Here is a 21,595-nt window from a genome sequence, read left to right as displayed (position 1 = left end):
GAAAATCTGTTAAAAATTTTAAAATATTCCTTTTACACTCTCATTTTTAACACTATACTTCTCATCTATACCTTATCTACAAAATGAGATTTTGTTAAACAGATGTTAATCAACAGCCTTGTACTTATTCAAATTTCCAATTAGTGGCAAATCAGATTTTAACTGTATTTTGCTTACATGTACAAATGCAGTTATACCTGTTGGTTCTAAATATGTGTCTGATTTTAAACCTAGAATGTTACTTAGCTTTAAGTGAACTCTTTGAAGTTACCTGGAACAAAACTCAATCTGGTTTGAGGGGGAAACACATGCAATGTTTAATAGCTCCAGGGAGTATAGGAAAGTAGTCAACTTTATTTTAAAGTTAAGACTATTCAATCATAGAAATAAGTTTAATGCCATAATGCATGTCAAATATGCCTTACCTTTTGAGTATCGCATCACTGAGAGCTGCTCATTACCATCTGTATGGATTGAAACTAGATCTCTGGTTTCTGCATCCAGGACAAACCACCTGTTAAGAAATGAGAGTCCAATAATTATTTAAATTATAAAGATTCAAAAGAGAAAAATTACTCTTGATAAATTTACAGTTGAGTTCAGAAGATATAGTACACAAGAAACAATTAGAAAACAAGTGCTATACTGCAAGATACAGAAAATAAACATTATAGAAATATTTAAGAGAATAGAAAGATGCGAGTCCTGAACCATTCAGGGAAGGCTTCCTGGGAGGGGTGAGACTTGACCTGGACTTTGATGGTATTTGGAAAAGTAGAACAGAGGGGGAAGGAGGAAAATCTCAGGTAGGGAAAAATATGAATGAAGGGCAAAAATTCAGATATGAACATGGCATGCTTATAGGCAGGACTGGTCTTAATGTATTAGCAATGAAGGTGGCCACCCATGTAGTATGATTTCAGAAAGATCCCTAACTACCTTCTGACCAATGCTTCCTCAACGTACTCACTGATGCTTAAAATTTCCTTAAAACAATAAAATCATTTCATTTCACCACAAGAAGTATATCTTAAAATGCAAATAAACCTTTGGGAAAAATGATATCACATCATGGAGTGGCAAGAGCAAAAGACTGAAAAGGACATGAATTCTAATTTTAAGCTCTGCCACTAACTAGCAGTGTGTGATTTTAGGCAAATCATAACCTCTTTTGATCCTGTGACTTAAATTCACAGTGCAGTATAAAGCACAAGTTATCAGAACTTTTCCCAAAAGCTCATTTTGTAGGGGGAGAACATTAGTTATTTAAAGAAACATCAAGAAAAGGGAAAAATGGTACAGAAAGAGGAAGCTCTGGGGGGGGAGGGAGAGACAATCTTAGTCTACTTCACAATTTTTGACAACTGCTAACCCTTCATGGGGTACAGCAAAGAAGCCAACTTGACTCTAGTAAAGTAGTGTGAGATTAAGGGTAGAAAGGGCCTTGAAAGTCTGACAGAACATAGATTTGATACAGATTTGAATATATAGAATACAGATTTGATTCAGCAGACACTATCAGGTTAGTAAATTGTTGAACAAGAGAGTAACATGATGAAACTGTCCTTTGAAGAAAATTTTAAACTGGTGGCAATATGTATAAAGTACTGGCAGGGGAATGATGGAGGCAGGGAGACTAGTATGGAAAAAATCACTATTTTTATTTCATGTGGACAGATGGGGCAATCAGGAAAGAAAATGTTATTTTTAACCATTCAGAATAACAACAACATAGTAATATAGTCATATAACCTTTCAAGTCCCTTTAATATCTAAAATTCTGTGTGATTCTACCTGTAAAAACAAAAATACATTGTTTATGCAATGAAGCACAATTGTTCCCATTAATTTCTAAGTCTTAAAAAGCAATGAAAGCTATGAAGAAAGCTCAGTTTTGTAATACTAAGTAGTCATGAAGACTCCCTCTAACCACGGAATAACTAAAAATGAATTTCAGTGATTCGTAAGCTATGTATTCAAACTCACAAAATCACAGCATACTGAAGGTAAAGGGACCCAGAAGACATCTAATTCAGATAATATCAGACAAAGTTTCCCCTTTACAATTACTTCCCAAGTAGTCATCTAACCTCTGCATAAAGACCTCAGGGACGTGGGCCTGAGACAGTTTTGATTGTTAGGGAATTTCCTTATATTTAGCCTAAAGCTGCCTTTTTCCAGCTTCTACTGTTCCCAATTCTGCCTTCTGATCAAGTCCAATCCTTCTTTTATATGACAATCTTTCAGATGCTTTGAGACAGCCCTCATGTCCCACTTAGGTTTCTCTTCTCCAGCCTAACCATTCCTTCCATTTCTTAGCTAAACTCCTACAATTGTTGCCTCTCCTTTAAATCATTTCTCAACCCTTTATATGTCTTCTGACTTTATCATTCAATCAAAATTGCTTTCTCCAAAGTTACCAATGATCTCTTAATCAACAAACTTGATGGTCTTTCCTCAATCTCCATTTTTTTTACCTGAACCTTTCTCCCTAGATCTCCTCTCTTTTCTGGGTTTTTATACAATACTCTGTCCTGTCAGTAAGTCAACAATCACTTACTGTGAATACAAGAAAGGCAAAAAAAAAAAAAAGTCATCCCAGGGCTTAAGTTCTACTAGGGAAGACAGGAGAGGTGAATTAACTGTGTATACAGATAAATACAGTGTAAATGGAAGTTAATATCAGAGGAAAAGCCCTAGCAAGAATTGTTAATTAGTTTGCCCAGGGTCATATAACCAGTATGTGTGAGTGGTATTCCAATTATCTAGTCAGATTAGAATTTACTCTGAAATAAACATTAATTTGAAGTGAAGTTTTTTGTTTTTGCCGTTAGTCATTGATTCTTTCACTCAATAAGCATTTATTAAGTGCCAATTTCCCAGGCATTGTACATGCTGAGGATACATGGAAAGGCAAAAGACAGTCCCTGTTCTTCAAGAAATTTATGCAGAAAAGCAGAATTCAGCTTGATGTAAGAGAAAACTTCTTAAAAGTTAGTGCTCTCCAAAACTGGGATGAGTTTCCTAAGAGGAAGGAAATTTCTTCTTTCAAAGGATCTTTAAATAAAGGTTGAATGATCCTGTTGAGTATGCTGTGGAGGAGAGTTCCTGTTTAGGTAACAGTAGAATGAGATGGCCTCTGAATTTCCCCCAAACTTTGAGACCCTGTTATTTTGTGAAACTGCAAATGAATTTTGTTAAAAAGCACAAACTTATTATTGATACAAAAAACCTAAAAAAGAGAAAAAGTATACAAATTAAGTTTGGCTGTACAAAAGTACTGAAGTTTTTATGTTAACTGCTTATGGGTTGTGGGACGGGTGGGCAGGAGATGTGTTTGGACCAAATGATTTTTAAGGCTCTCTCCAGCTATAAAATCCTCATTTTATTTTGAAGTAAAATAACAATTAGGAGAATCATTACATATCTAATTTTCTGTACACTCAATTTGATTAAAATACTAAATTTTATTTAACGTATACTTTATTTTTCAGTGTGTTGTTTGTATGGTCTAATCCTATATTCTTATAACATGGTCACCTGATCATAATTTAAAAAATAAAGGAATACTTTAAAGGTTAGATTAGGCTGGCTGTTGTAGCTATGTTTTACTTTTCTTCCTTCTCCTCCCTCCCCACACCTCTATCTTGGTTGCCACCTTGACGAGAGATTGTACCCTGGAGGATTAACCCTTTGAGGTCCAGAACTCCCATCCCAGGCCTCCTGAAGTCTCCACTGGTGAATGCCTCACTTTTGGCTCACTATATTAAGTCAGCTGCTCTAGCCATGCTTTACTTTCCTCCTCTGCCCTCTTCTTGTTGCCACACATATCCTCCCCTGTTTTCCAGTTCTAGAAATAATATAATCAAATAAATACCCTGACTGCTACTTGGTTGTATCAATCTACTCTCCTACGGCTCCTCTCATCTTCCCTGTAACTTGTCCTTCCTAGGCACCATTCTCCTGATGTGTTGTTCCCACCATTAGGGGGCAGGCAGGTTTTACGTGACCTAGCCAAAATAACAGCTCAGGGAGCTTGCTACATGCTTGAATTCTTGAAAAACGAACAACTCTTCTGAATTGAATAGAAAACAGGCTTCCCAAATCCTACAAAAAGGTCTGATGTGAATATAAGGACATAAATGTTACTTTGAGCTGAAGTCTTACCAAAACCTACCACTGATAAGCAGATGTGATAAATACAGGAGAATAAATTCTTTCAAGTTATTATTCCAAGAAGTTTAATTCTAAGTCCTTTGTTTCAGAACTACTCACAAAAATCTAGGTGCCACAGTGGATAGTGCTGGGCCTGGAATCAGGAAGACCTGAGTTCAAATACAGCCTCAGACACTTAATATAGATGTATGACCCTGGGCAAATCACTTCGCCCTTTTTGCCTCAGTTTCCTCATCTGTCAAATGAAATGGAAAAGGAAATGGCAAACCAGTCCAACATCTTTGCCAAAAGAAACCCAAATGGGGTTACAAAGAGTTGGAGACAACTAAAATGATTGACCAACAATAAGTAATTTATTTAGAAAAGAATTTGAGAATTTAGACCAGAGGTTGGGAATCTGCAGCAGGTTCCCTACCCAATTTAGACCATATTTTAGAATCTTAATGGTGTCAACAATTTATACGCAATCACCTCAGACAGAAAAGACTCTTCTGATATTAAGTTATCAATGGTTGAAAGTTTTCTTTGAGAGCTTTAGGAATGGTTAAGGAAAATGGTTTGTCTGACTTACTTAAACTAGAAATAGAATTCAACATTTATGAGTGAATTTTGATATTATTGTATAAGTGTACACACAATTGATAATCAAAGTATTACTTTTGCAAATATTTTATCTGAGCCCTCTTTTTAAAAAAATCAAAACAAGCAAAAAATTCCATCAAGATTCTTTATGTTTTGGTCTCTCTGGTATGTAGATGGGTTACATCATAGTAAGTGAATACACAAAGGACTGGTTTGAGGAAACACCCAGTGTAAGAAATCAGGAACTCCCTCCATCTGAGGCACATCAGGTTAAATGACTTTTCCAAAGTCTTATATCCAATAAGTATCAGAGGAAGGATGAGAACCCAGACTTTCCTTTCTTTTATTATTATTTTTTTTTTTGCTTTTAGGCAATTGGGGTTAAGTGACTTGCCCAGGGTCACACAGCTAGTAAGTGTCAAGTGTTTGGTCTGAGGCCACATTTGAACTCAGGTCCTCCTGACTGCAGGGCCGATGCTCTATCCACCGTGCCACCTAGCTGCCCCTAACCCAGACTTTCTTGACTCCTAAACTAGGATCCTATTTTTTTATATTACTTAAAAAAACCCCATGAAAATTCTTAGAAATAGACAAAATGTTTGTAACTGTGCACTAAATGATCAATATTCATTAACTTAATGGCATAAAAGTTTATAGAGAAACAGATAATACGTGAACGAATGGCTATTCTTGCTGACTGCTATCCTGAAATGAATCCATGTAGCACCTAAAAAGAGCATGAAGGCTACAAGAGTCAGAAAAAGCATACACTTTGGTGTGTGATTGTAGTCTTCTTTTTGTTTAATCACTAAACTTAACCTAGTGTTTCAACTCTATTACCCAAGTAAGAAATGATAAGGAAGGAAAACTTTCTGCTACTTTGCATGTCAAGAGAAGTTTGTATATATATGATTTTTGTATTAAAAAACCAATCGGGTTCCCAGAGCACATCAATGTGCCATAGTGCCTTAGATAAGGAAACATTTCCTTAAAGGCAGAAACTTCTCTAGATCAAAACGAAGCCTTTCAGAAAAACATTCTAAGTAAGAGTTAAAGCACACCCCCCTTTCAAGGCTATACAGTCCACAAAGACCCTACCTGCCTGAATGCGTTCCTATGGCCACAACTGTGCCACTTGGATGGAAGTCTGCACAGTGTCCTGGTTCCTAGAAGAAAGACATACAGCTGTTGTGGATTTCACCAGAAAATCTCCAAGGACATATAGAAGTAGTGGAAATTACATACTTCAATATGGGTTAGGAGGTCTCACAAAGACATTAAATTCCAAAGAACTTTATCATAGCCATGGTAGACGAAGGATGGAAATGAAATGGAAAAGAATGCTAAGACTGGAAATGGGTAGGAACAGAAAAGAAAAGTACAGACCAAAAGGGCTTGGGAAAACAGGACTGGGGTTGGGGCTGGTGGAGTGCAGAGGGTATACCAAGACTGTCTAAACTGGGTGAAGGCAAAATATAGCCCTCAAACCTCCTATCCAGAGAGCAGCAGGCAAGTTTTTGACCAAAATAGAGTAGTGCTAGGGTCTCAAATAAGATGAACTCTCAATATCTTAACAAGACTGATATGATCACTGTATTGCCATTTTTACCATTGACAATGAGGATAAATGGAGCTTTTACTCTTTAATTTATTTCTTTTTATATACTTGAATCTTTCTTTATATTCCTCCACCCTTCTCCAAAGTTTTGAATTCTCAAGTTTTTCTCCTTCTTTGATGCCTTAGATTCTTTTCCTGTAGGGCTTACAATCCTAGGAATGAATGCTGGCTCACTCACATCCAAAAGTCTGGTCCACTCCAGTCTGTGCTCCACCGAGTTCCACATGCACACCTGCCTGTCCTGAGCACAGGTCAATAATAAGTCTTTGAAGGGATGTGTAGCAAGACCCCAAAGTTCATCTGTGTGACCCTGAAAATGAAATACAATAAAGGCTATGAAAAATAAAAGGGTCTGAAATCATGGCAAAAAGAATAGGAGGAAACAGTACATCCCAGCTACCCCCAAAACTGCTCCAACAACAACTGAAGAATTCCAGATCAAGAAGTAATTGAGAAGTGAAATGAAACAAAAAGCTATTTTGAGTCATCTTTACAGTCTAAGATCACAAGTTCTACCTACAGACAAGGGACTAGGGGAGGAACTGTGGAACAGGGGTGGACTGGGATCATGGACTCACTTTCCGGGGTTAAGCTGGACCAGCAACACAGGGAAACCCCTAGGGAGGAGGAGCAAGGACTTGGTATCAGAGCCCTGAATGTAGTATTACAATGAACAGATCTTAAAACTTTAGTGCCCTGCCCAGGACAATGGGGCCAGCATCAGAGACCTAGCCCTTTGAATTCTCAGGTAGACAGCAACACTGAGTTGCCCAGATTGTATCACTGGAATGATTGGTAAACAAGAACAATAAAAGATAACAAGCTACTGACCTATTATTATGAGGCCAAGGATAAACAAGACACAAACTCACAAGAGGAGAATAGCTCTAAAACATCGAATGATCAAAGCCTCAAAGAAAAACAAAGGCTGTTCAAAAAGATCAGTTAGAATTCCTAGAAGAAATAATGCAAATTAAAAAAAGTATATTGCAAATGAAGGCACAGCTAGGTGGTGTAATGGATACAGCGCTGGCTCTGGAGTGAGGAAGACCTGAGTTCAAACACGGCCTCAGACACTTAATAGCTGTGTGACCCTGGGCAAGTCACTTAACTCTGACAGCCTCCCCCCTCCCAAAAAAAAAGCATACTGCTGAAATGAGAATAATAGAGGAAAGAATTAAAGAAAAAAAAAGTTACAGAAGAAAAAGTTTGGCATAAGAGGTGAGGTATAAAACCCTTACCCAAGAAAAAAGATCCCTTGAGAGTTAAAACAGAAGGTATTAATTCCATGACCAAAACAAAAAAAAAATTAAAATAGTAAAAAAATTGAAAAAAAAAAGTAGGGTATTTTATATAAGAAACAAATGACTTGGAAAACAGGTCAATGACAGAAAATTTAAGAATCGGAGTTCCGCTTCCAGGAGCCAAGATAGAGGAGTGAAAAGGCAGTCGCTCTCACTCTCCCCTATCAACCTCTGAAAACCCAGAAAATATCACCCCAGAAAAAAAAAAAACCAAACCCTGGAACACCTGAACTAGAAGAAAGACAAGGAGCAGCAGTGCAGTAACCCAGCAAATGGGTCTCTCAGTGCCTCAGCAAAAACAAGGGGCCCCAGGCGGATTAAGTACCCTGCGGCATTCATCTGAAAGGAGGTGAAGAAAACAACCTAAAGGCTTCCTAAAGCCCTGGCCTTGCTGATTCCAACCCAACACCAGGTGAGCTTGAGGAGCCCTGAAGCCTCCAATTGTGAAGAGATCCTGAAGCCCAGGTGGTAGAGCATGCACAACACCTGGACCTCTGAGTGCCTCAGTGAGGGCGGGGGAAGCTGTGGAAACCAGCTCAGAAAACCACCAGGAGGCTCGGCAATCTACCGTAAAGGAATCTCCCAGTGCATTAGCAGAAACGGGGGAGACAACACTGCAGGGGGCCCCAGGCAGATAAACATCCTGCAGCAGCCATCTAAAAGGTGTGGAAGAAAGCTAAAGGAAAGGAAAAGCAGGCAACTTAGAAATGCCTGAAAGTTCCAGCCTTGCTGATTCCAGCCCAACAAGGTAAGCTGCCAGAAACCTACAGCCTCCAATTCCCAGCATAAGAGGCCCCAGAATGCAAAGCCAGGGACCAAGACCTAGGCTCCCAACACAAGAAGCTTGGGTCAATACCCTCTGTTCCCCAGCAGGAGAGCTTGATCTCTTTAAAGGCCAGGGAATAAAGAAACACCATGAGTAAAAAGAAACATACCACAGATTCATATTATGAGAAGAGTGAAGATCAAGACAGAAATTCTGAAGAGGACAACATTGTCAACAAACCCACATCTGCAACAACAAAAGGGAATATGAACTGGTCTGAAGCCCAAAAAGCCTTCTTAGAAGAGCTCAAGAAGGATTTTAATAGTCAAATGAGAGAGGTAAAAGAGTCCTTCAAAAATACAATTGGCCAGTTGGAAAAAAAATACACTGAAGAAAACAAGTCCCTAAAAAACACAATTGGCCAATTGAAGAAGGAAGGACAAAAACTAACAGAAGAGTATGCTGAAGGAAACAAGTGCCTGAAAAACACAATTGGCCAGTTGAAGAAGGAAGTACAAAAGCTAACAGAAGAAAACAATCTGTTAAGAACTAGAATTGGACAAATGGAAACTAATGACTCTATGAGAGAGCAAGAATCAGTCAAACAGAAACAAGAAAAATGAAAAAAATCGATGAAAATGTAAAATACCTCATCAGTAAAACAACCGACCTGGAAAATCGACTCAGGAGAGACAACCTTAAAATTATTGGACTACCTGAAAATCATGATGAAAAAAAGAGCCTGGACAGTATCTTTCAGGAAATCATAAAGGAAAACTGCCCAGAAGTCCTAGAACCAGAAGGGAAAATAACCATAGAAAGGAAATTTAAGAATCACTGGATTACCTGAAAGCCAGGATCTATTAAAAAAAAAAGAGCCTAGACAAATTTCAATAAATCATTAAAGAAAACTGCTCAGATCTCTTAGAACCAGAGGGCAAAGAAAAAAGAAAGAATCTACTGGTCACCTTTTAAAAGGAATTTCAAAATGAAAATTCTTAGAATGCCGCTACTAAAATCCACAGATTCTAAGTCAAAGTAATCAACCAGAAATGAAGAATTCAAGTATCAAGTCAGAATCACACATGATTTAGCAGTCACTATTATAAAGTAACAGAGAGTTTGGAATATGATATTCCAAGAAGTCAAAGTCCATAGTATTACAACTGAGAATAACTTATGGAGCAAAAGTGAGTAAAGTTCTATATGGGAAAAAATGGAACTTGAATGAAATAGAGGACTTCCAAACACTCCTGATGGAAACAGGGCTACATAGACACCAAAGTTTAAACGTCTATACAAATGAAAAAGGGATGGGAAGGGCCAGTCCTCACTTGAATCTCATTCTCATCTGAACTATCCAAAGAACATAGCTACAAAAACACCATGTATAAAGACGATGACACAGAAATATATTCAACTAAATAGAGAAACAGGAAGAAACAGAGATATTAAGTGGGACGGTAGACCTAGGGAGGCCTTAGTCATAAGCAAAATAAATCCTAAATTCACAGGACTTCAGAGGACTGTGGTGGGGACTGTGAACAGAGGTTTGAAAGGAAATATGGTTAAAAACCTGTGACTAGGGCTTGGATATGGGGAAAAGAAGAGGGGGCAGGAGGTTGGAAGCTATTTTATCAAGCAAAGAACCTTGGGGCTGAGTACAGGCTTGATCCACAGCACTATTCTTCTATATAAAGAGAAAAAAGGGAGAAAAGAGAGGAAAAAAGTAAAGGAGATTATGATGGAGAGAAATACCTAACATTAAAAAGCTTTTACACAAAAAGTTGATGCATCTAAGATTAGAAGGGAAATAATTAACAGGAAGAAAAAAAATCTTCGCAGTGAGTTTATCTAATAGAGGTCTTAATTCCAAGAAAACAGAAGAAACTGATGAAAAATTGTAAGAATAAGAGCCATTCCCCAATTGATACATGGTCAAAGGATATGAATAGGCAGTTCTCAAGTAAAGAAATCTAAATTATTCCTAGCCATATGAAAAAATGCTCCAAATCACTAATAGAAAAATACAAATTAACTATGCATATGCTTTGACCCAGCAAGACCATCACTAGTATTCTACTCCAAGCAGATAAAAGAGGAAAAGGTTTTATGTGCATAAATATATTTACAACAGCTCTTTTTGTGGTGGCAAAGAACTGGTGAAAAAGGAAGTGCTTACCCACCAATTAGGATTGGCTGAATGAATTATGGTATATGACTATAAGAAATGGAGAGGTAATTACAGAGAAACTAGAAAGACATATCAGGATTAATCCAGAGTGAATGTAATTTATACTGTAAAAATGAACAGTTTTAAAAGACTTAAAAAGTTGACCAACATAATGATAAATCAAGACCAATGAGGAAGAATGCTGTCTACTTCCTGAAAGAGAAGTGATGGACTCATATGCAGAATGAGACATATGTACAATTTTGGACATGGACATGACAGTTATGAAAATTTGCTTTTGCTTATTTATTATAAGGTGGTTTTTTTTGGTGGGAAGTGGGGGGGAAGGAGTATGAGAAGACAAAAACAAGAACTTGACAACTGGAAAAAAAATTTTTATTAAAAAACCCACATAAACGTTAGGGGTAAAAAAAGAGTCTCATGAGAATTTTTATTTGATGCTTAAAAAAAAAAAGGCTTACCTGTACTTCTATTTGAAAACCATCATTAAACGTTCCTCGTAGAATAAAATTTCTCGATGTGCCAACCAAAAATTGATCTGCCTTTCCTTCTGCAACTGCCCGGATTGCTCCATACTGTTCAGGAACCTAAAAAAATATATTTCTGTGAAGTCATTTTGTACATTCTAATACACAGTAATGACTATCTTTGAAGGTTACATTTGTAGCACATAATTTCAGTTTTTTTTTGGTGGAAGGGCATCAACTATTGATCAATAAAAAGGTAGCATGGTATCTCAAGAAACTTATTTGACTTGGAGCCATGAAAAGGCCTGTATTCAAATCTCATCTTGGACACTTACTAGCCATGTGGCCTTGTACAAGTCTCTTCACTTTTCTGGTGTTCAGTTTCTTCATCTCTATGTGCGAATAGTGATACATCTAATACCTAACTCACTTACAGGATCACTGAGATGAAGTGAATCAAGGGTAAGTTACTATTAATAAGGCTCTTTAGGTAAACAACCCTTTCCGGTATACTAAATGTTATACCTAAACAACTGATTTCCTACTTTATAGTTGGTCCAAAGATGATTCTAATAGTATGAAAATAGGTATCACTGAAGAAAAGAATATCAAAACTTAAGGGTTAGGACAAAGAGCAAAAGTTCAAATGGTATTAACTGGGTGCTCCTTTGGCTACAAAGGAATTGTACTTTCACTGGAAAGGTAAATATTAGGGGAAATGGAATTGTTTGATTGGCCCAAAGCTGTGATAATGTAACTGTTAACCAATTTGTATCTATCTGGAAACAAAACCCAGGAGATCACTATAGCTCTACTTTTCAGACAATCTTCTATTTCAAAAGTCACCTACTTGGATAAAAATGAAATTTATAAAACATAAATACCTTCATAGAAGGCAATGTTTCAAGCATCAAGTGTACAGAGATAAAAGAAAAACTATAGGCTTTTGCCTTCATGAGTCTTCTAATTTATCAGAGATTACGTAACACCAATCTTGAAGAGAGAAATCAATTTTAGCTTTGAGAGAGAAGAAACCAGGAAAACCTCAAGAAAGTGGTAGAAACTGAGCTGAAGTTTGCAGAAGGAAAGATTTTAAAATATGGAAGGACTGCACCCAGGCATGGAGGTGGGGGGAGAACAGGAATCATACAAATGCATGGAACCAAGAAAATGCATTATTTAACTGATACTTTGTGTAAATGAAAAAGGAAACTCAGTGTCTTTCTTTTCTCACTTAAATTACCAAAAACAATGAATCCTAATTAAAAGCAATTTTAGAATTTGACATCATTAAAAAAGTGCAGCTTTATAAATCTCTTTTACTTTGAGAATGTATTATATCTTTTTTTTTTTGGATGAGATAATACTGCATTTACAGGAAGCGGGCAGCTAAGTGATGCAGTGGGATGAGTGCTGGGCCTGGAGTCAGGAAGATCTGAGTTCAAAACCAGGCTCTGATACTTACTAGCTGTGTGACCCTGGGCAAGTCACTACACCTCTGTTTGCCTCATTTTCCTCATCTGTAAAATGGGGATAATAATAGCTCCTACCTCCCAGAATTGTTGTGAGGATCAAATGAGATAACATTTATAAAGCACTTACTACAGTGCCTGGCACATAGTAGGCAACAAACAAATGTTTACTTATTCTCTCATTCTCCCTGAAGAGAACCTGTGGTATTCTGGAGCTTGCTGCAATCCATACAATGTCATCTGTAGACAGGCACATCTTAGGGAACCTTACTATCTACACAGAATCTCTCTTACATTTTAATTTTGCACAGGACATCATCCAAGACAGTGGTGGATATGACTGGTATATATGTGTACACATGTACACACACACACGTTTTATGCCCTACTTGATATTAATCATCAGAGGTTCGCCAAAACAAAAAGTTATTTTTGTAGCTGTATTTTATTTAAGCAATTTTGCATGATCTTCACCTGTGCGTGGGCAGTAGCTTGAAGGAAAGCCTTTAAGGCTACATTTTACTTTGTACAGTAAAATGCCTTTTTTGGGGGAAGGAGTAACTGAATAGTAAACACAAAGGTGGCGTGTATTAATTTTAACTTTCAGTCAGTTGTATGACTGAAGAGATGGTCTGCTGTAGAAAACAATTTGGAAAAGCTTGCTTGTTCTGACCTCATATTCTCACAGAGGTCAAAATGTGAAAAAAAATCTGGTTATTTGAGCTCTTGTTTACATTTCAGATCAACTAGAGATTTCTGGATGTAAAAGCAAAGATCCCATGGAAAATGGACTATTCTAGTATCCCCTTTATTCTCTTGTACTCTGCAATCTATATTAAATCTAGCTTACAATTACAGATATTGAAATATCTCCTAGAGAAACTATTAAATCAAATTCACTTAATTTAGTTAAATAATAGCAGCTCACATACTTCTAGTACTTCAAATTGATACAATATTTTCCGCAAAACTATTCTGGGAGTTAGGTTATATTATATTATCCATTCTGTAAAAAATGACTCTGGAGTTCAGAAAGGTTGATGTGTTTTGCCCAAGGCCCCAATAACTGGCTGAGCTGCAGCAGATTCATGTCTGACTACAAATCCAGGGCCCTGTCTACTATATCATATTGCTTCAAGACCTGGGGCATTAAGAAAATCAGTTTAAAGTTTTGTGTCTAAACTATAGTACCTTAGAAAATCACAGGATGACAATTTTGGCATCTGATAATAAATGCTTATTGGCTGATGGATGTATAGGACAAATCTTCCCGACAGCATTCATTTTTAAGAACAAAGGGCTTTCCTATTTGCTAACACCTTTGTTCTAGGAAAGGTGATTATAAATGATAAAATCATTATTTTGACATGTGCTTCCCACGTTTAGAGTGAATGAGGGTGAGAGGAAAAAAAAAAAGAAGGAAGGAAGGGAGGGAAGGCGAGCACAGAAGGCAAGCCAAGTATCAAAATAGTATGCAAGTGCTAATCTTTACCTGTGTTGTTGTTGTTCAGTCATTTCAGTTGTGTCTGACTCTTTGTGACCCATTTGGGGTTTTCTTGACAAAGATACTGGAGTGGTTTGCCATTTCCTTCCCAGCTCATTTTACAGATGAGGAAACTGAGGCAAAGAGGGTTAAGTGATTTGTCCAGGGTCACACAGCTAGAAATTGTTTAAGGCCAGATTTGAACTTGGGAAGATGAGTCTTCCTGACTCCAGCTTGGGTGCTCTCTGCCTACCACTTAGCTGCCCCATCTTTACGTGTAACAGGCTATTTCAGAGTTTGAGAAGGGCCAATATTTTTATATGTAGGATCAAAGTCTCCCCTCTTACCTCTATTTCTCTTTCAGGATTTAGGTCATGATCCCACAAAATTACTTTTCTGTCTTTCCCTCCTCCAGTTAGTAGCATCCCATTCCTCATTTGACAAAGCGTGAAGACACTGCCATCATGAGCTTTGATTTGTTTGACTATTTGATATACACCTAAGATGGAGAGGAAGAAATAACATTGGCTATTCCATTTTTCATCAAAGTCTTTAGAATTACTGAGCAAAATTAGGAACAGAAACATGCAGAACAACAAATCAGGATACTGAGATGATTCAACAAATCAGAAAAACAAAATTATAGAGAGGATATTAAGGATATATTCTAAATTTATTGTAGAAATCTGAGCATTAAAATTAATAAGTGCTAAATACCTAAAATAGTTAAGAATGTATTACCCCTGCCCTTCTATTTCAACATGTTTTAAAAACTGTTTGCCACCTTAATAATCTCACTCTGCCTCTGGGTGCTTAGACTTTGGTAGGTGAGCTTTTGCTTTATGTTGTGTAGAACAAGGTCTCAAAGGTACTTCCCGATTGTCTCAAACCATGTGGATATAATCTCCCGCCCCCCCCCCCCGCTATTTTCTAGCTCCTTTTTTATTTTTATATTTATTTTTTATAGCTCCTTTTTTATGCGTTGTTGTACCCATCAGAATGCAAGCTTCTTGTGGGCAAGAATTATCTTGCTATCTTTTATTTGTGTACTCAGCACTTAGCATAGTGCCTGTTAAACCATATGTTTCTAATGCTTGATCACTGATTTGATTAATTCTTTCATTTAAATTACTGAGACAAATTACCTTCAATGTCAAGCTAATATAATAAGCAAAATGAGATCTGGTACAAAATAATGTAGGTTCAATCCCACGAGTTCTCTACTACATCTATTTATATGTCCTAACGGCTCCTAGGAAGAGTGATTTTCTGTTCTATTCTTTACAATGAGTAATCATTAACAAAAAATAGTTTTAATGGTCCCTATCTACTTACTCTTTAAAATAAAAATATTAAATTGTGGGTTGTTTGCTTTGCAAAAGGTGATGAATGAATTTTTAAAAGAGCATTTACTAAGAACTTACTACATGAAAAGCTCTATGCTAATCCCTGGAGATACACAGAGAGAAACAAGACAATCTCTGCTCTTGAGGAACTCATATTCTAATGGGGAAGACAACACATATGGAAGGTCACAGTTTCAAATCAGATGGAAAAGTCTCATGGTCCTTAGGGTACAATATCAAAGCAGATGGCACTACTTATTCTTTAACGGCATTTCCACTGATAAAACCTATCAGTTTTTGATGCTGAAGTTTCCAATGTGATGAAGAGTTGAGTTCTCCACAGCCCTACTTTTTTGCTGCCAAGAAGCAATTATCCTTCCTTATGTCCTCAAAATCCCTATCACCCCCAAATTAGGAACTATTTAACTTCTGAAACCTGACTAGAGAGCTTAAAGGAAGAAAGGAGGGGGAATGAAGTCATGCATATCAGGTCCTTTCCCTTCCTTACTAGATTAGGAAAAGTTCTTTGGGGATGGCTAGGTGGTGCTATAGATAGAGCACTAGCCCTGGAGTCAGGAGGACCTAAGTTCAAAAACAGCTTCAGACACTTACTAGCTGTATGACTCTGGGCAAATCGTGTAACCCTGATTGCTTCCCCACTTTAAAAAAAGAATAGGAAAAAGAAAAAGAAAAGGAAAAAAAGTTCTTCACACTTAAGTTAGAGAGAAGCTAGATATTAGCTACTTAACTTCCACTTCTCAAAGCCTTAGAGAAAATAATTTCTAGCAATGTGTACCAACCAAAACAAAAAACAAAAAACAAACCCCAATAAAAACTCCATGTGTTTGTAATCTTTGGTATTTATGCCATAGTAAGCCCAACACTTTCTCCACTCTGCCACACATTCCTTCCTTGCATGTCCCTATCTAGCAAAGTGCTAAGCACACAGCACACGCTCAATAAAAGTTTAACTATCCTTGGGTGAACCATCTTAAACTTTTCAAAGTGCTTTGATATATAATGACTATAAAGTAACCACAAAATTGATTTTTTTTTGTAGTCAACAAACAGTAAACACAGCAGGACTATTAAAGCAGCAAGACTTTCCCAAAAACCACACAGAAGTCTATTTTTTGTCACTGTTTTTAAGTTATACTTCCTATCCTTCCTATAATCTCCTTATAATAACAGATACTGCCTTTTAAAAAAAAATATAAACAAACCAGAGAGGGAAACTTGAGTACAGAGAAGTTAAATGCCTTGTGGAAGTTTGGGTACCTGGTTTGTGGGAGGTGAAACAAGTCTTCTGATTCCAGGACTAATGCTCTTACCATTATAAGGCTCATATGTGACATAGGATTTATAGCACTAATACAGTGCTAGAGAGTAGATTTTTAATAATAGGGTTTAATCCAAGTAGGATGATAGGCTTTCCATTTCTCTATAAATGCTGGAAAGTTTAAAGGTTGTAACAAGCCTTTTGGGGATGCAAAATGTGACTTTTTTTTTTGAGAAACAATTAGGGTTAAGTGACTTGCCCAGGGTCACGTAGCTACTATGTATCTGAGGCCACATTTGAAGTCAGGTCTTCCTAACCCCAGGGCCAGTGCTGTATCCACTATGCCACCTAGCTTCCTTATGACCCTCTTTTCTAAGTTCATAGAAAGGAACAGAACTGTAATTCTTAGATTTTGATGTGTGTGTATGTGATCAGTTCAGGGAAAAAACCTTTCCTGCCCATTGGTTTGTAGGGCTTTGAAGGTAGAACACTTTTCTGGGCAATTATATCTTGCAGAATTAAAGGAAGAAAATCAAAAGGAGGCAGAATTGAGAGAGGTAGTGTGGCACAGTAGAAGAACATCAGACAGGGAGTTCAAAGACTAGGGGTTTAGTTCCAGCTCTCACATTAACTAGCCAAGTGACCTGAAGCTAGAAGTCACTTTTCTGTGGGCCTTGTTTTTTTTTTTCATCTTTTAAAGGAGTGAGTTGGGGGCAGCTAGGTGGTGCAGTGGATAGAACACCTTCCCTGGAGGCAGGAGGACCTGAATTCAATCTAGCCTCAGACCAAACATGTGCCACTTACTAGCTGTGTGACCCTGGTCAAGTCACTTAACCCCAATTGCCTAAAATAAAAAAAACAAAGAAAAAGGAGTGAGTTGTATTCAATGCAGGACTAAGCTAATTTCTAGTTCTGATAGTTAATGATTATTGAATACATTTTCTACAGAAAAAGTAGGAGAGAAGATCCTGCCAATCAGTTAAAAAAAATTTTAGGACTGCTTAACAGTATCCTAAAAAATTTAGCTACAAACACAAGAGTTTCTTTGTCTAATTTACAAATATGGTCCAACAAGATAATGCATCTACAATTATTTCATTGGTGGCTATAACTGGACAGGAAGAAAGGAAGAGATTTGCCCAAATCCAAAGAAGAGAGTAGATATCTAACAAGTTATCTATTCAGAACATTAATCTCATTAGCTGACTTCAGCACATATCACCTGAAAATACTTTAGACATTATAACAATACATAACTGTGTTCTCTTCTATATAGTCAGCTACAAGTTTCAATATACATTTAACAATGCAAAGGGCTTGTTTTGCTATTCTTGATCACATAGCTATAAAGAAGACAGAAAGTAGACAACTTCTGTTAAGGAGTTAATATATTACTATAAAAATCAAGATAATTTATGTTAAACAATCACAAAATGTAAAGGCATAGTTTACTGATTTCCACCAAAATCTTCCAGAGCCTCTACTCTCCTAAATACAGGCTTACAATACAACTGTCCTACATATTTTGACAGCAAAAAGACTTCTTAGGTACTTATGGCCTAATATGGCAGACTTTTATATGCTAATGTCAGACTTAAAGTTGGCTAAACATCAACAGACTTCATACAATCTTACATTCCAGTGGATTTTTTCCAATAAATTTCCTAAATGATCTAACAATATAATTAAAAGAATCTTTATACTTCAAGTTTAAACTCAAATCTGTGGTAAGTTTCCTTTCAGATAGTATTTATACATAAAACTGATTAACAAATGAGTTTTTTTTGGCTATAGCCAAATGATTTTTTGCAGGGCTCTATTACTGGCATATTAGTTTAAACCAAATAATGTGTAAAGTGATCGCCAAGAAAAATTATGATGCTTGAATTTAAGTTACTGTGCCTTCTGGCTTAACTGCACCAATTTGTGGAAGCTTAACTGAAATATACCCTCTTTTTATTTAGCTGAATATTTAACTCAAATAAAAGTTTCCATAAAACATAAGCTAACCCTGACTGTCAAATAAAATGTATTTTCAGGACTTCTTTGTAATGCTTATGTGGCTGAGAGGATGACTTATATTTCTGCCACATTTGGCCATCATGCTTAGACATCAGATTTATACTGGTGTTTCCGTAGTCTAACACTTCCCAAATTAATTCATCCTTGGAATACTTTTGAGTTTGAAATATATTAACGGAATATATTAGTGCTGGACCAGAGATACAAAATAACACAAATTGTGGAAACTCTGGAACAAAATCAGATTAAGTCTCTTTTCATACTGAAAAACTGCAGCACATAATGATACATAATATTATTTCAACATAGTCGCATGGAATTCCTATTCACATTGTGTGTAAAGCTCAACTGAATATAATAGATACAAAGGTGAAGGAGATTTTCTGAAAAGTAGCCAGGATGTTTAAGGCTCTTAGATGCGAGGTTGCTAGTGTAGACAAGAGTGTTGGACCTGGAATCAGTAAGACCTGGATTCAAATATAGTCTTAGACACTTACTGGTGGTGTGACCCTGGGGAAGTCACTTAACCTCTGTCTGCCTCAGTTTCTTAATCTGCTAAAAGGTGATAATTATAGCACTTACCTCCCAGGGATTGTTGTGAGGACAAAATGAGATAATATTTGTAATGCAAATGGTTGCAAACCTTAAAATGTTATATAAATGACATTCTTATTTGACACTATTATTAATTCTGTAGCTTATGTGTGATCCACTTTCACTTTAACTCCTTGCAACAGGCTTCTTGTCCAACCATTCTATTGAAACTGCTTTCTCAAAAGTCACCTAAGTGACCTTCTAATCTCTAAATACAATAGTTCTTTTCAATCCTCATCCTTTTTTGACCTCTCTGCAGCATTTGATATTTTTTAACATCTCCTTTCGGATACTCTATCCTTTTGCTTCTATGATATCATACTCCTAACTCTTTAACCAGCCCTTCCCTGTCTCTATCTTTTTCCTGGATGACCTTGGTGTCTTCAATGTCTGACCAAGCTCAAAGGCCTTCCCAGCACCTGCTTCCACCACCACCTTCATGGCCCATTGGAACAAACTGCTCTTGCCCACCCATTTGGTAGGGGTAGACAGCCCCCAAAATCACTGATAAGTCTGAGGCTCATCAGTTACCCTCAATCTGGTTTAGCCCGTCTACCAAGATGGTTTTACCAGGGTGTGCCTGATGCGCATGCTTAAGTGTTTGGAAGGTTCCAAAAGAAAGTGTGAGAAAGAAGAGGTATAGGATGCATACCAAGATGAAGGTCTTACAGAGCCATCTGCTGAAGCTTCATTGTTGTATGCCTGTTAAACCTAGACAGTCTACAAATGCCATGCCAGAAAACTGAACTGCTTCCATTTGAACTGTCTCAGGCAGATTCTAAAGATTACCTGGCAAAATAAGGTACCAGACACTGAGGGCCATTCTTGAGCTTAACTGCCAAACATTCAAACTCTACTTCAGAGAGTGCAACTCCAATGGGCTGGCTATGCAGCATGAATGTCAAACACACATTTATCTAAAAAAAGACCATTTTATGGAGTAGGGAGCCAAGATGGTGGAGAAAAGGCAGGGACTTGCTTGGGATCTCCCAAATTCCCCTCCAAACAACTTAAAATAATGCCTCAAAGTGAACTGTAGAACAGCAGAACCCGCAAAAAGGCAGGGTGAAACAATTTTCCAGCCCAAGACAACTTAGAAAGATTGCAGGAAAGGTCTTTCTCACTCCAATAAAGGGGGGTGGTGGTGGTGTTGAGCACAGCCCAGTGAAGGAGGCATCCAGGTAAGCCAGAAAGAGGCCCTTAGTCCTAGCATAGGCCGGCAACTGAGGCCCTGTGGCTTCTGGCACAGTAGGCCAGCACCACAGCTGGACATCTGTCAGGCTTCTAGACCCTGGCACAGCAGTCCAGTGGCCAGGCATGGAGACTCCAATGTAGAAGGTGAATGGCTGGGCCTGGAAACCCCATGCAAAAGGTCAATGGCTAGGCCATTGGCCCCCTGCAAGAAGCTTGGGACAGTGTTCTCCAGGAGCAGAGTTCAACTTTAAAAGTCAAGAAATAGGCTGACAAATGAGTAACAAACAAAACTTCTGACCACAGAAAGCTATTACGGCAACAGGGAAGATCTAAACACAAACTTCAAAGAGGACAACAATGTCAAAATGCTGACAAGTGAAGCCTCAAAGCAAAATGTGAATTGGTCTCAGGCCCAAAAAGAACTCTTAGAAGAATTTAAAAAGGATATGTTTTAAAAATCAAATAAGAGAGACAGAAGAAAAACTGGGAAAAGAAGTGAGGGTGATGCAAGAGAATCATGAAAGGAGAGTCAATACCTTGGTAAAGGAAGCACAAAAAAAATGGAAAAAGGTGTACAAAGGTGTACAAAAACCCACTGAAGAAAAAAATCTCCTTTTTTTCTCTTTTTTTCCTTTTGGCTAGGCCATGGGGTTAAGTGACTTGCCCAGGGTCACACAGCTAGTAAGTGTTATGTGTCTGAGGCCGGATTTGAACTCAGGTCCTCTTGAATCCAGGGCCAGTGCTCTTTCCACTGCACCACTTTGCTGCCCCAAGAAAACAACTCCTTAAAAAGTAGAATTGGCTAAATGGAAAAGGAGGTACAAAAGCTAGCTAAAGAAAATAACTCCTTAACAATCAGAACAGCAAGTGGAAAGCAGAAGCTAATGAAATATCAAGAATTAATCAAACATAAATGGTCAAAAGATATGAACAGGCTGTTCTCAGATGAAGAAATTAAAGCCACCTAGAACCATATGAAAAAATGCTCTAAATCACTATTGATTACAGAAATGCAAATCAAAACAACTCTGAGGTACCATATCATACCTATCAGATTGGCCAAGATGACAAAACAAGAAAATGATAAATGCTGGAGAT

At 37.4% G+C, this 21,595-nt stretch overlaps 1 protein-coding gene across 6 annotated transcripts in view; it reads right to left on the bottom strand.

The window, feature by feature from the left end:
- Positions 1 to 21,595, bottom strand: part of EML4 (EMAP like 4) — a 181,429-nt gene that overhangs the window by 25,741 nt on the left and 134,093 nt on the right. For all 6 annotated transcript variants that reach the window (XM_021001221.2, XM_078149491.1, XM_021001222.2 and 3 more), the window contains 5 exons: positions 14,410 to 14,561; positions 11,102 to 11,227; positions 6,555 to 6,686; positions 5,857 to 5,924; positions 426 to 514 (listed from right to left, as the gene is read on the bottom strand). In XM_021001221.2, the coding sequence (XP_020856880.1) occupies positions 426 to 514; positions 5,857 to 5,924; positions 6,555 to 6,686; positions 11,102 to 11,227; positions 14,410 to 14,561 (567 nt within the window). The remainder of the gene's footprint in view (positions 1 to 425; positions 515 to 5,856; positions 5,925 to 6,554; positions 6,687 to 11,101; positions 11,228 to 14,409; positions 14,562 to 21,595) is intronic.

The sequence above is a fragment of the Phascolarctos cinereus genome, unplaced genomic scaffold, assembly GCF_003287225.1.
Source record: "Phascolarctos cinereus isolate Bilbo 61053 unplaced genomic scaffold, phaCin_HiC Scaffold_2;HRSCAF=192, whole genome shotgun sequence".
In the NCBI taxonomy this organism is placed as follows: Eukaryota; Metazoa; Chordata; class Mammalia; order Diprotodontia; family Phascolarctidae; genus Phascolarctos; species Phascolarctos cinereus.
This window is presented reverse-complemented; position numbering and strand designations above follow the sequence as displayed.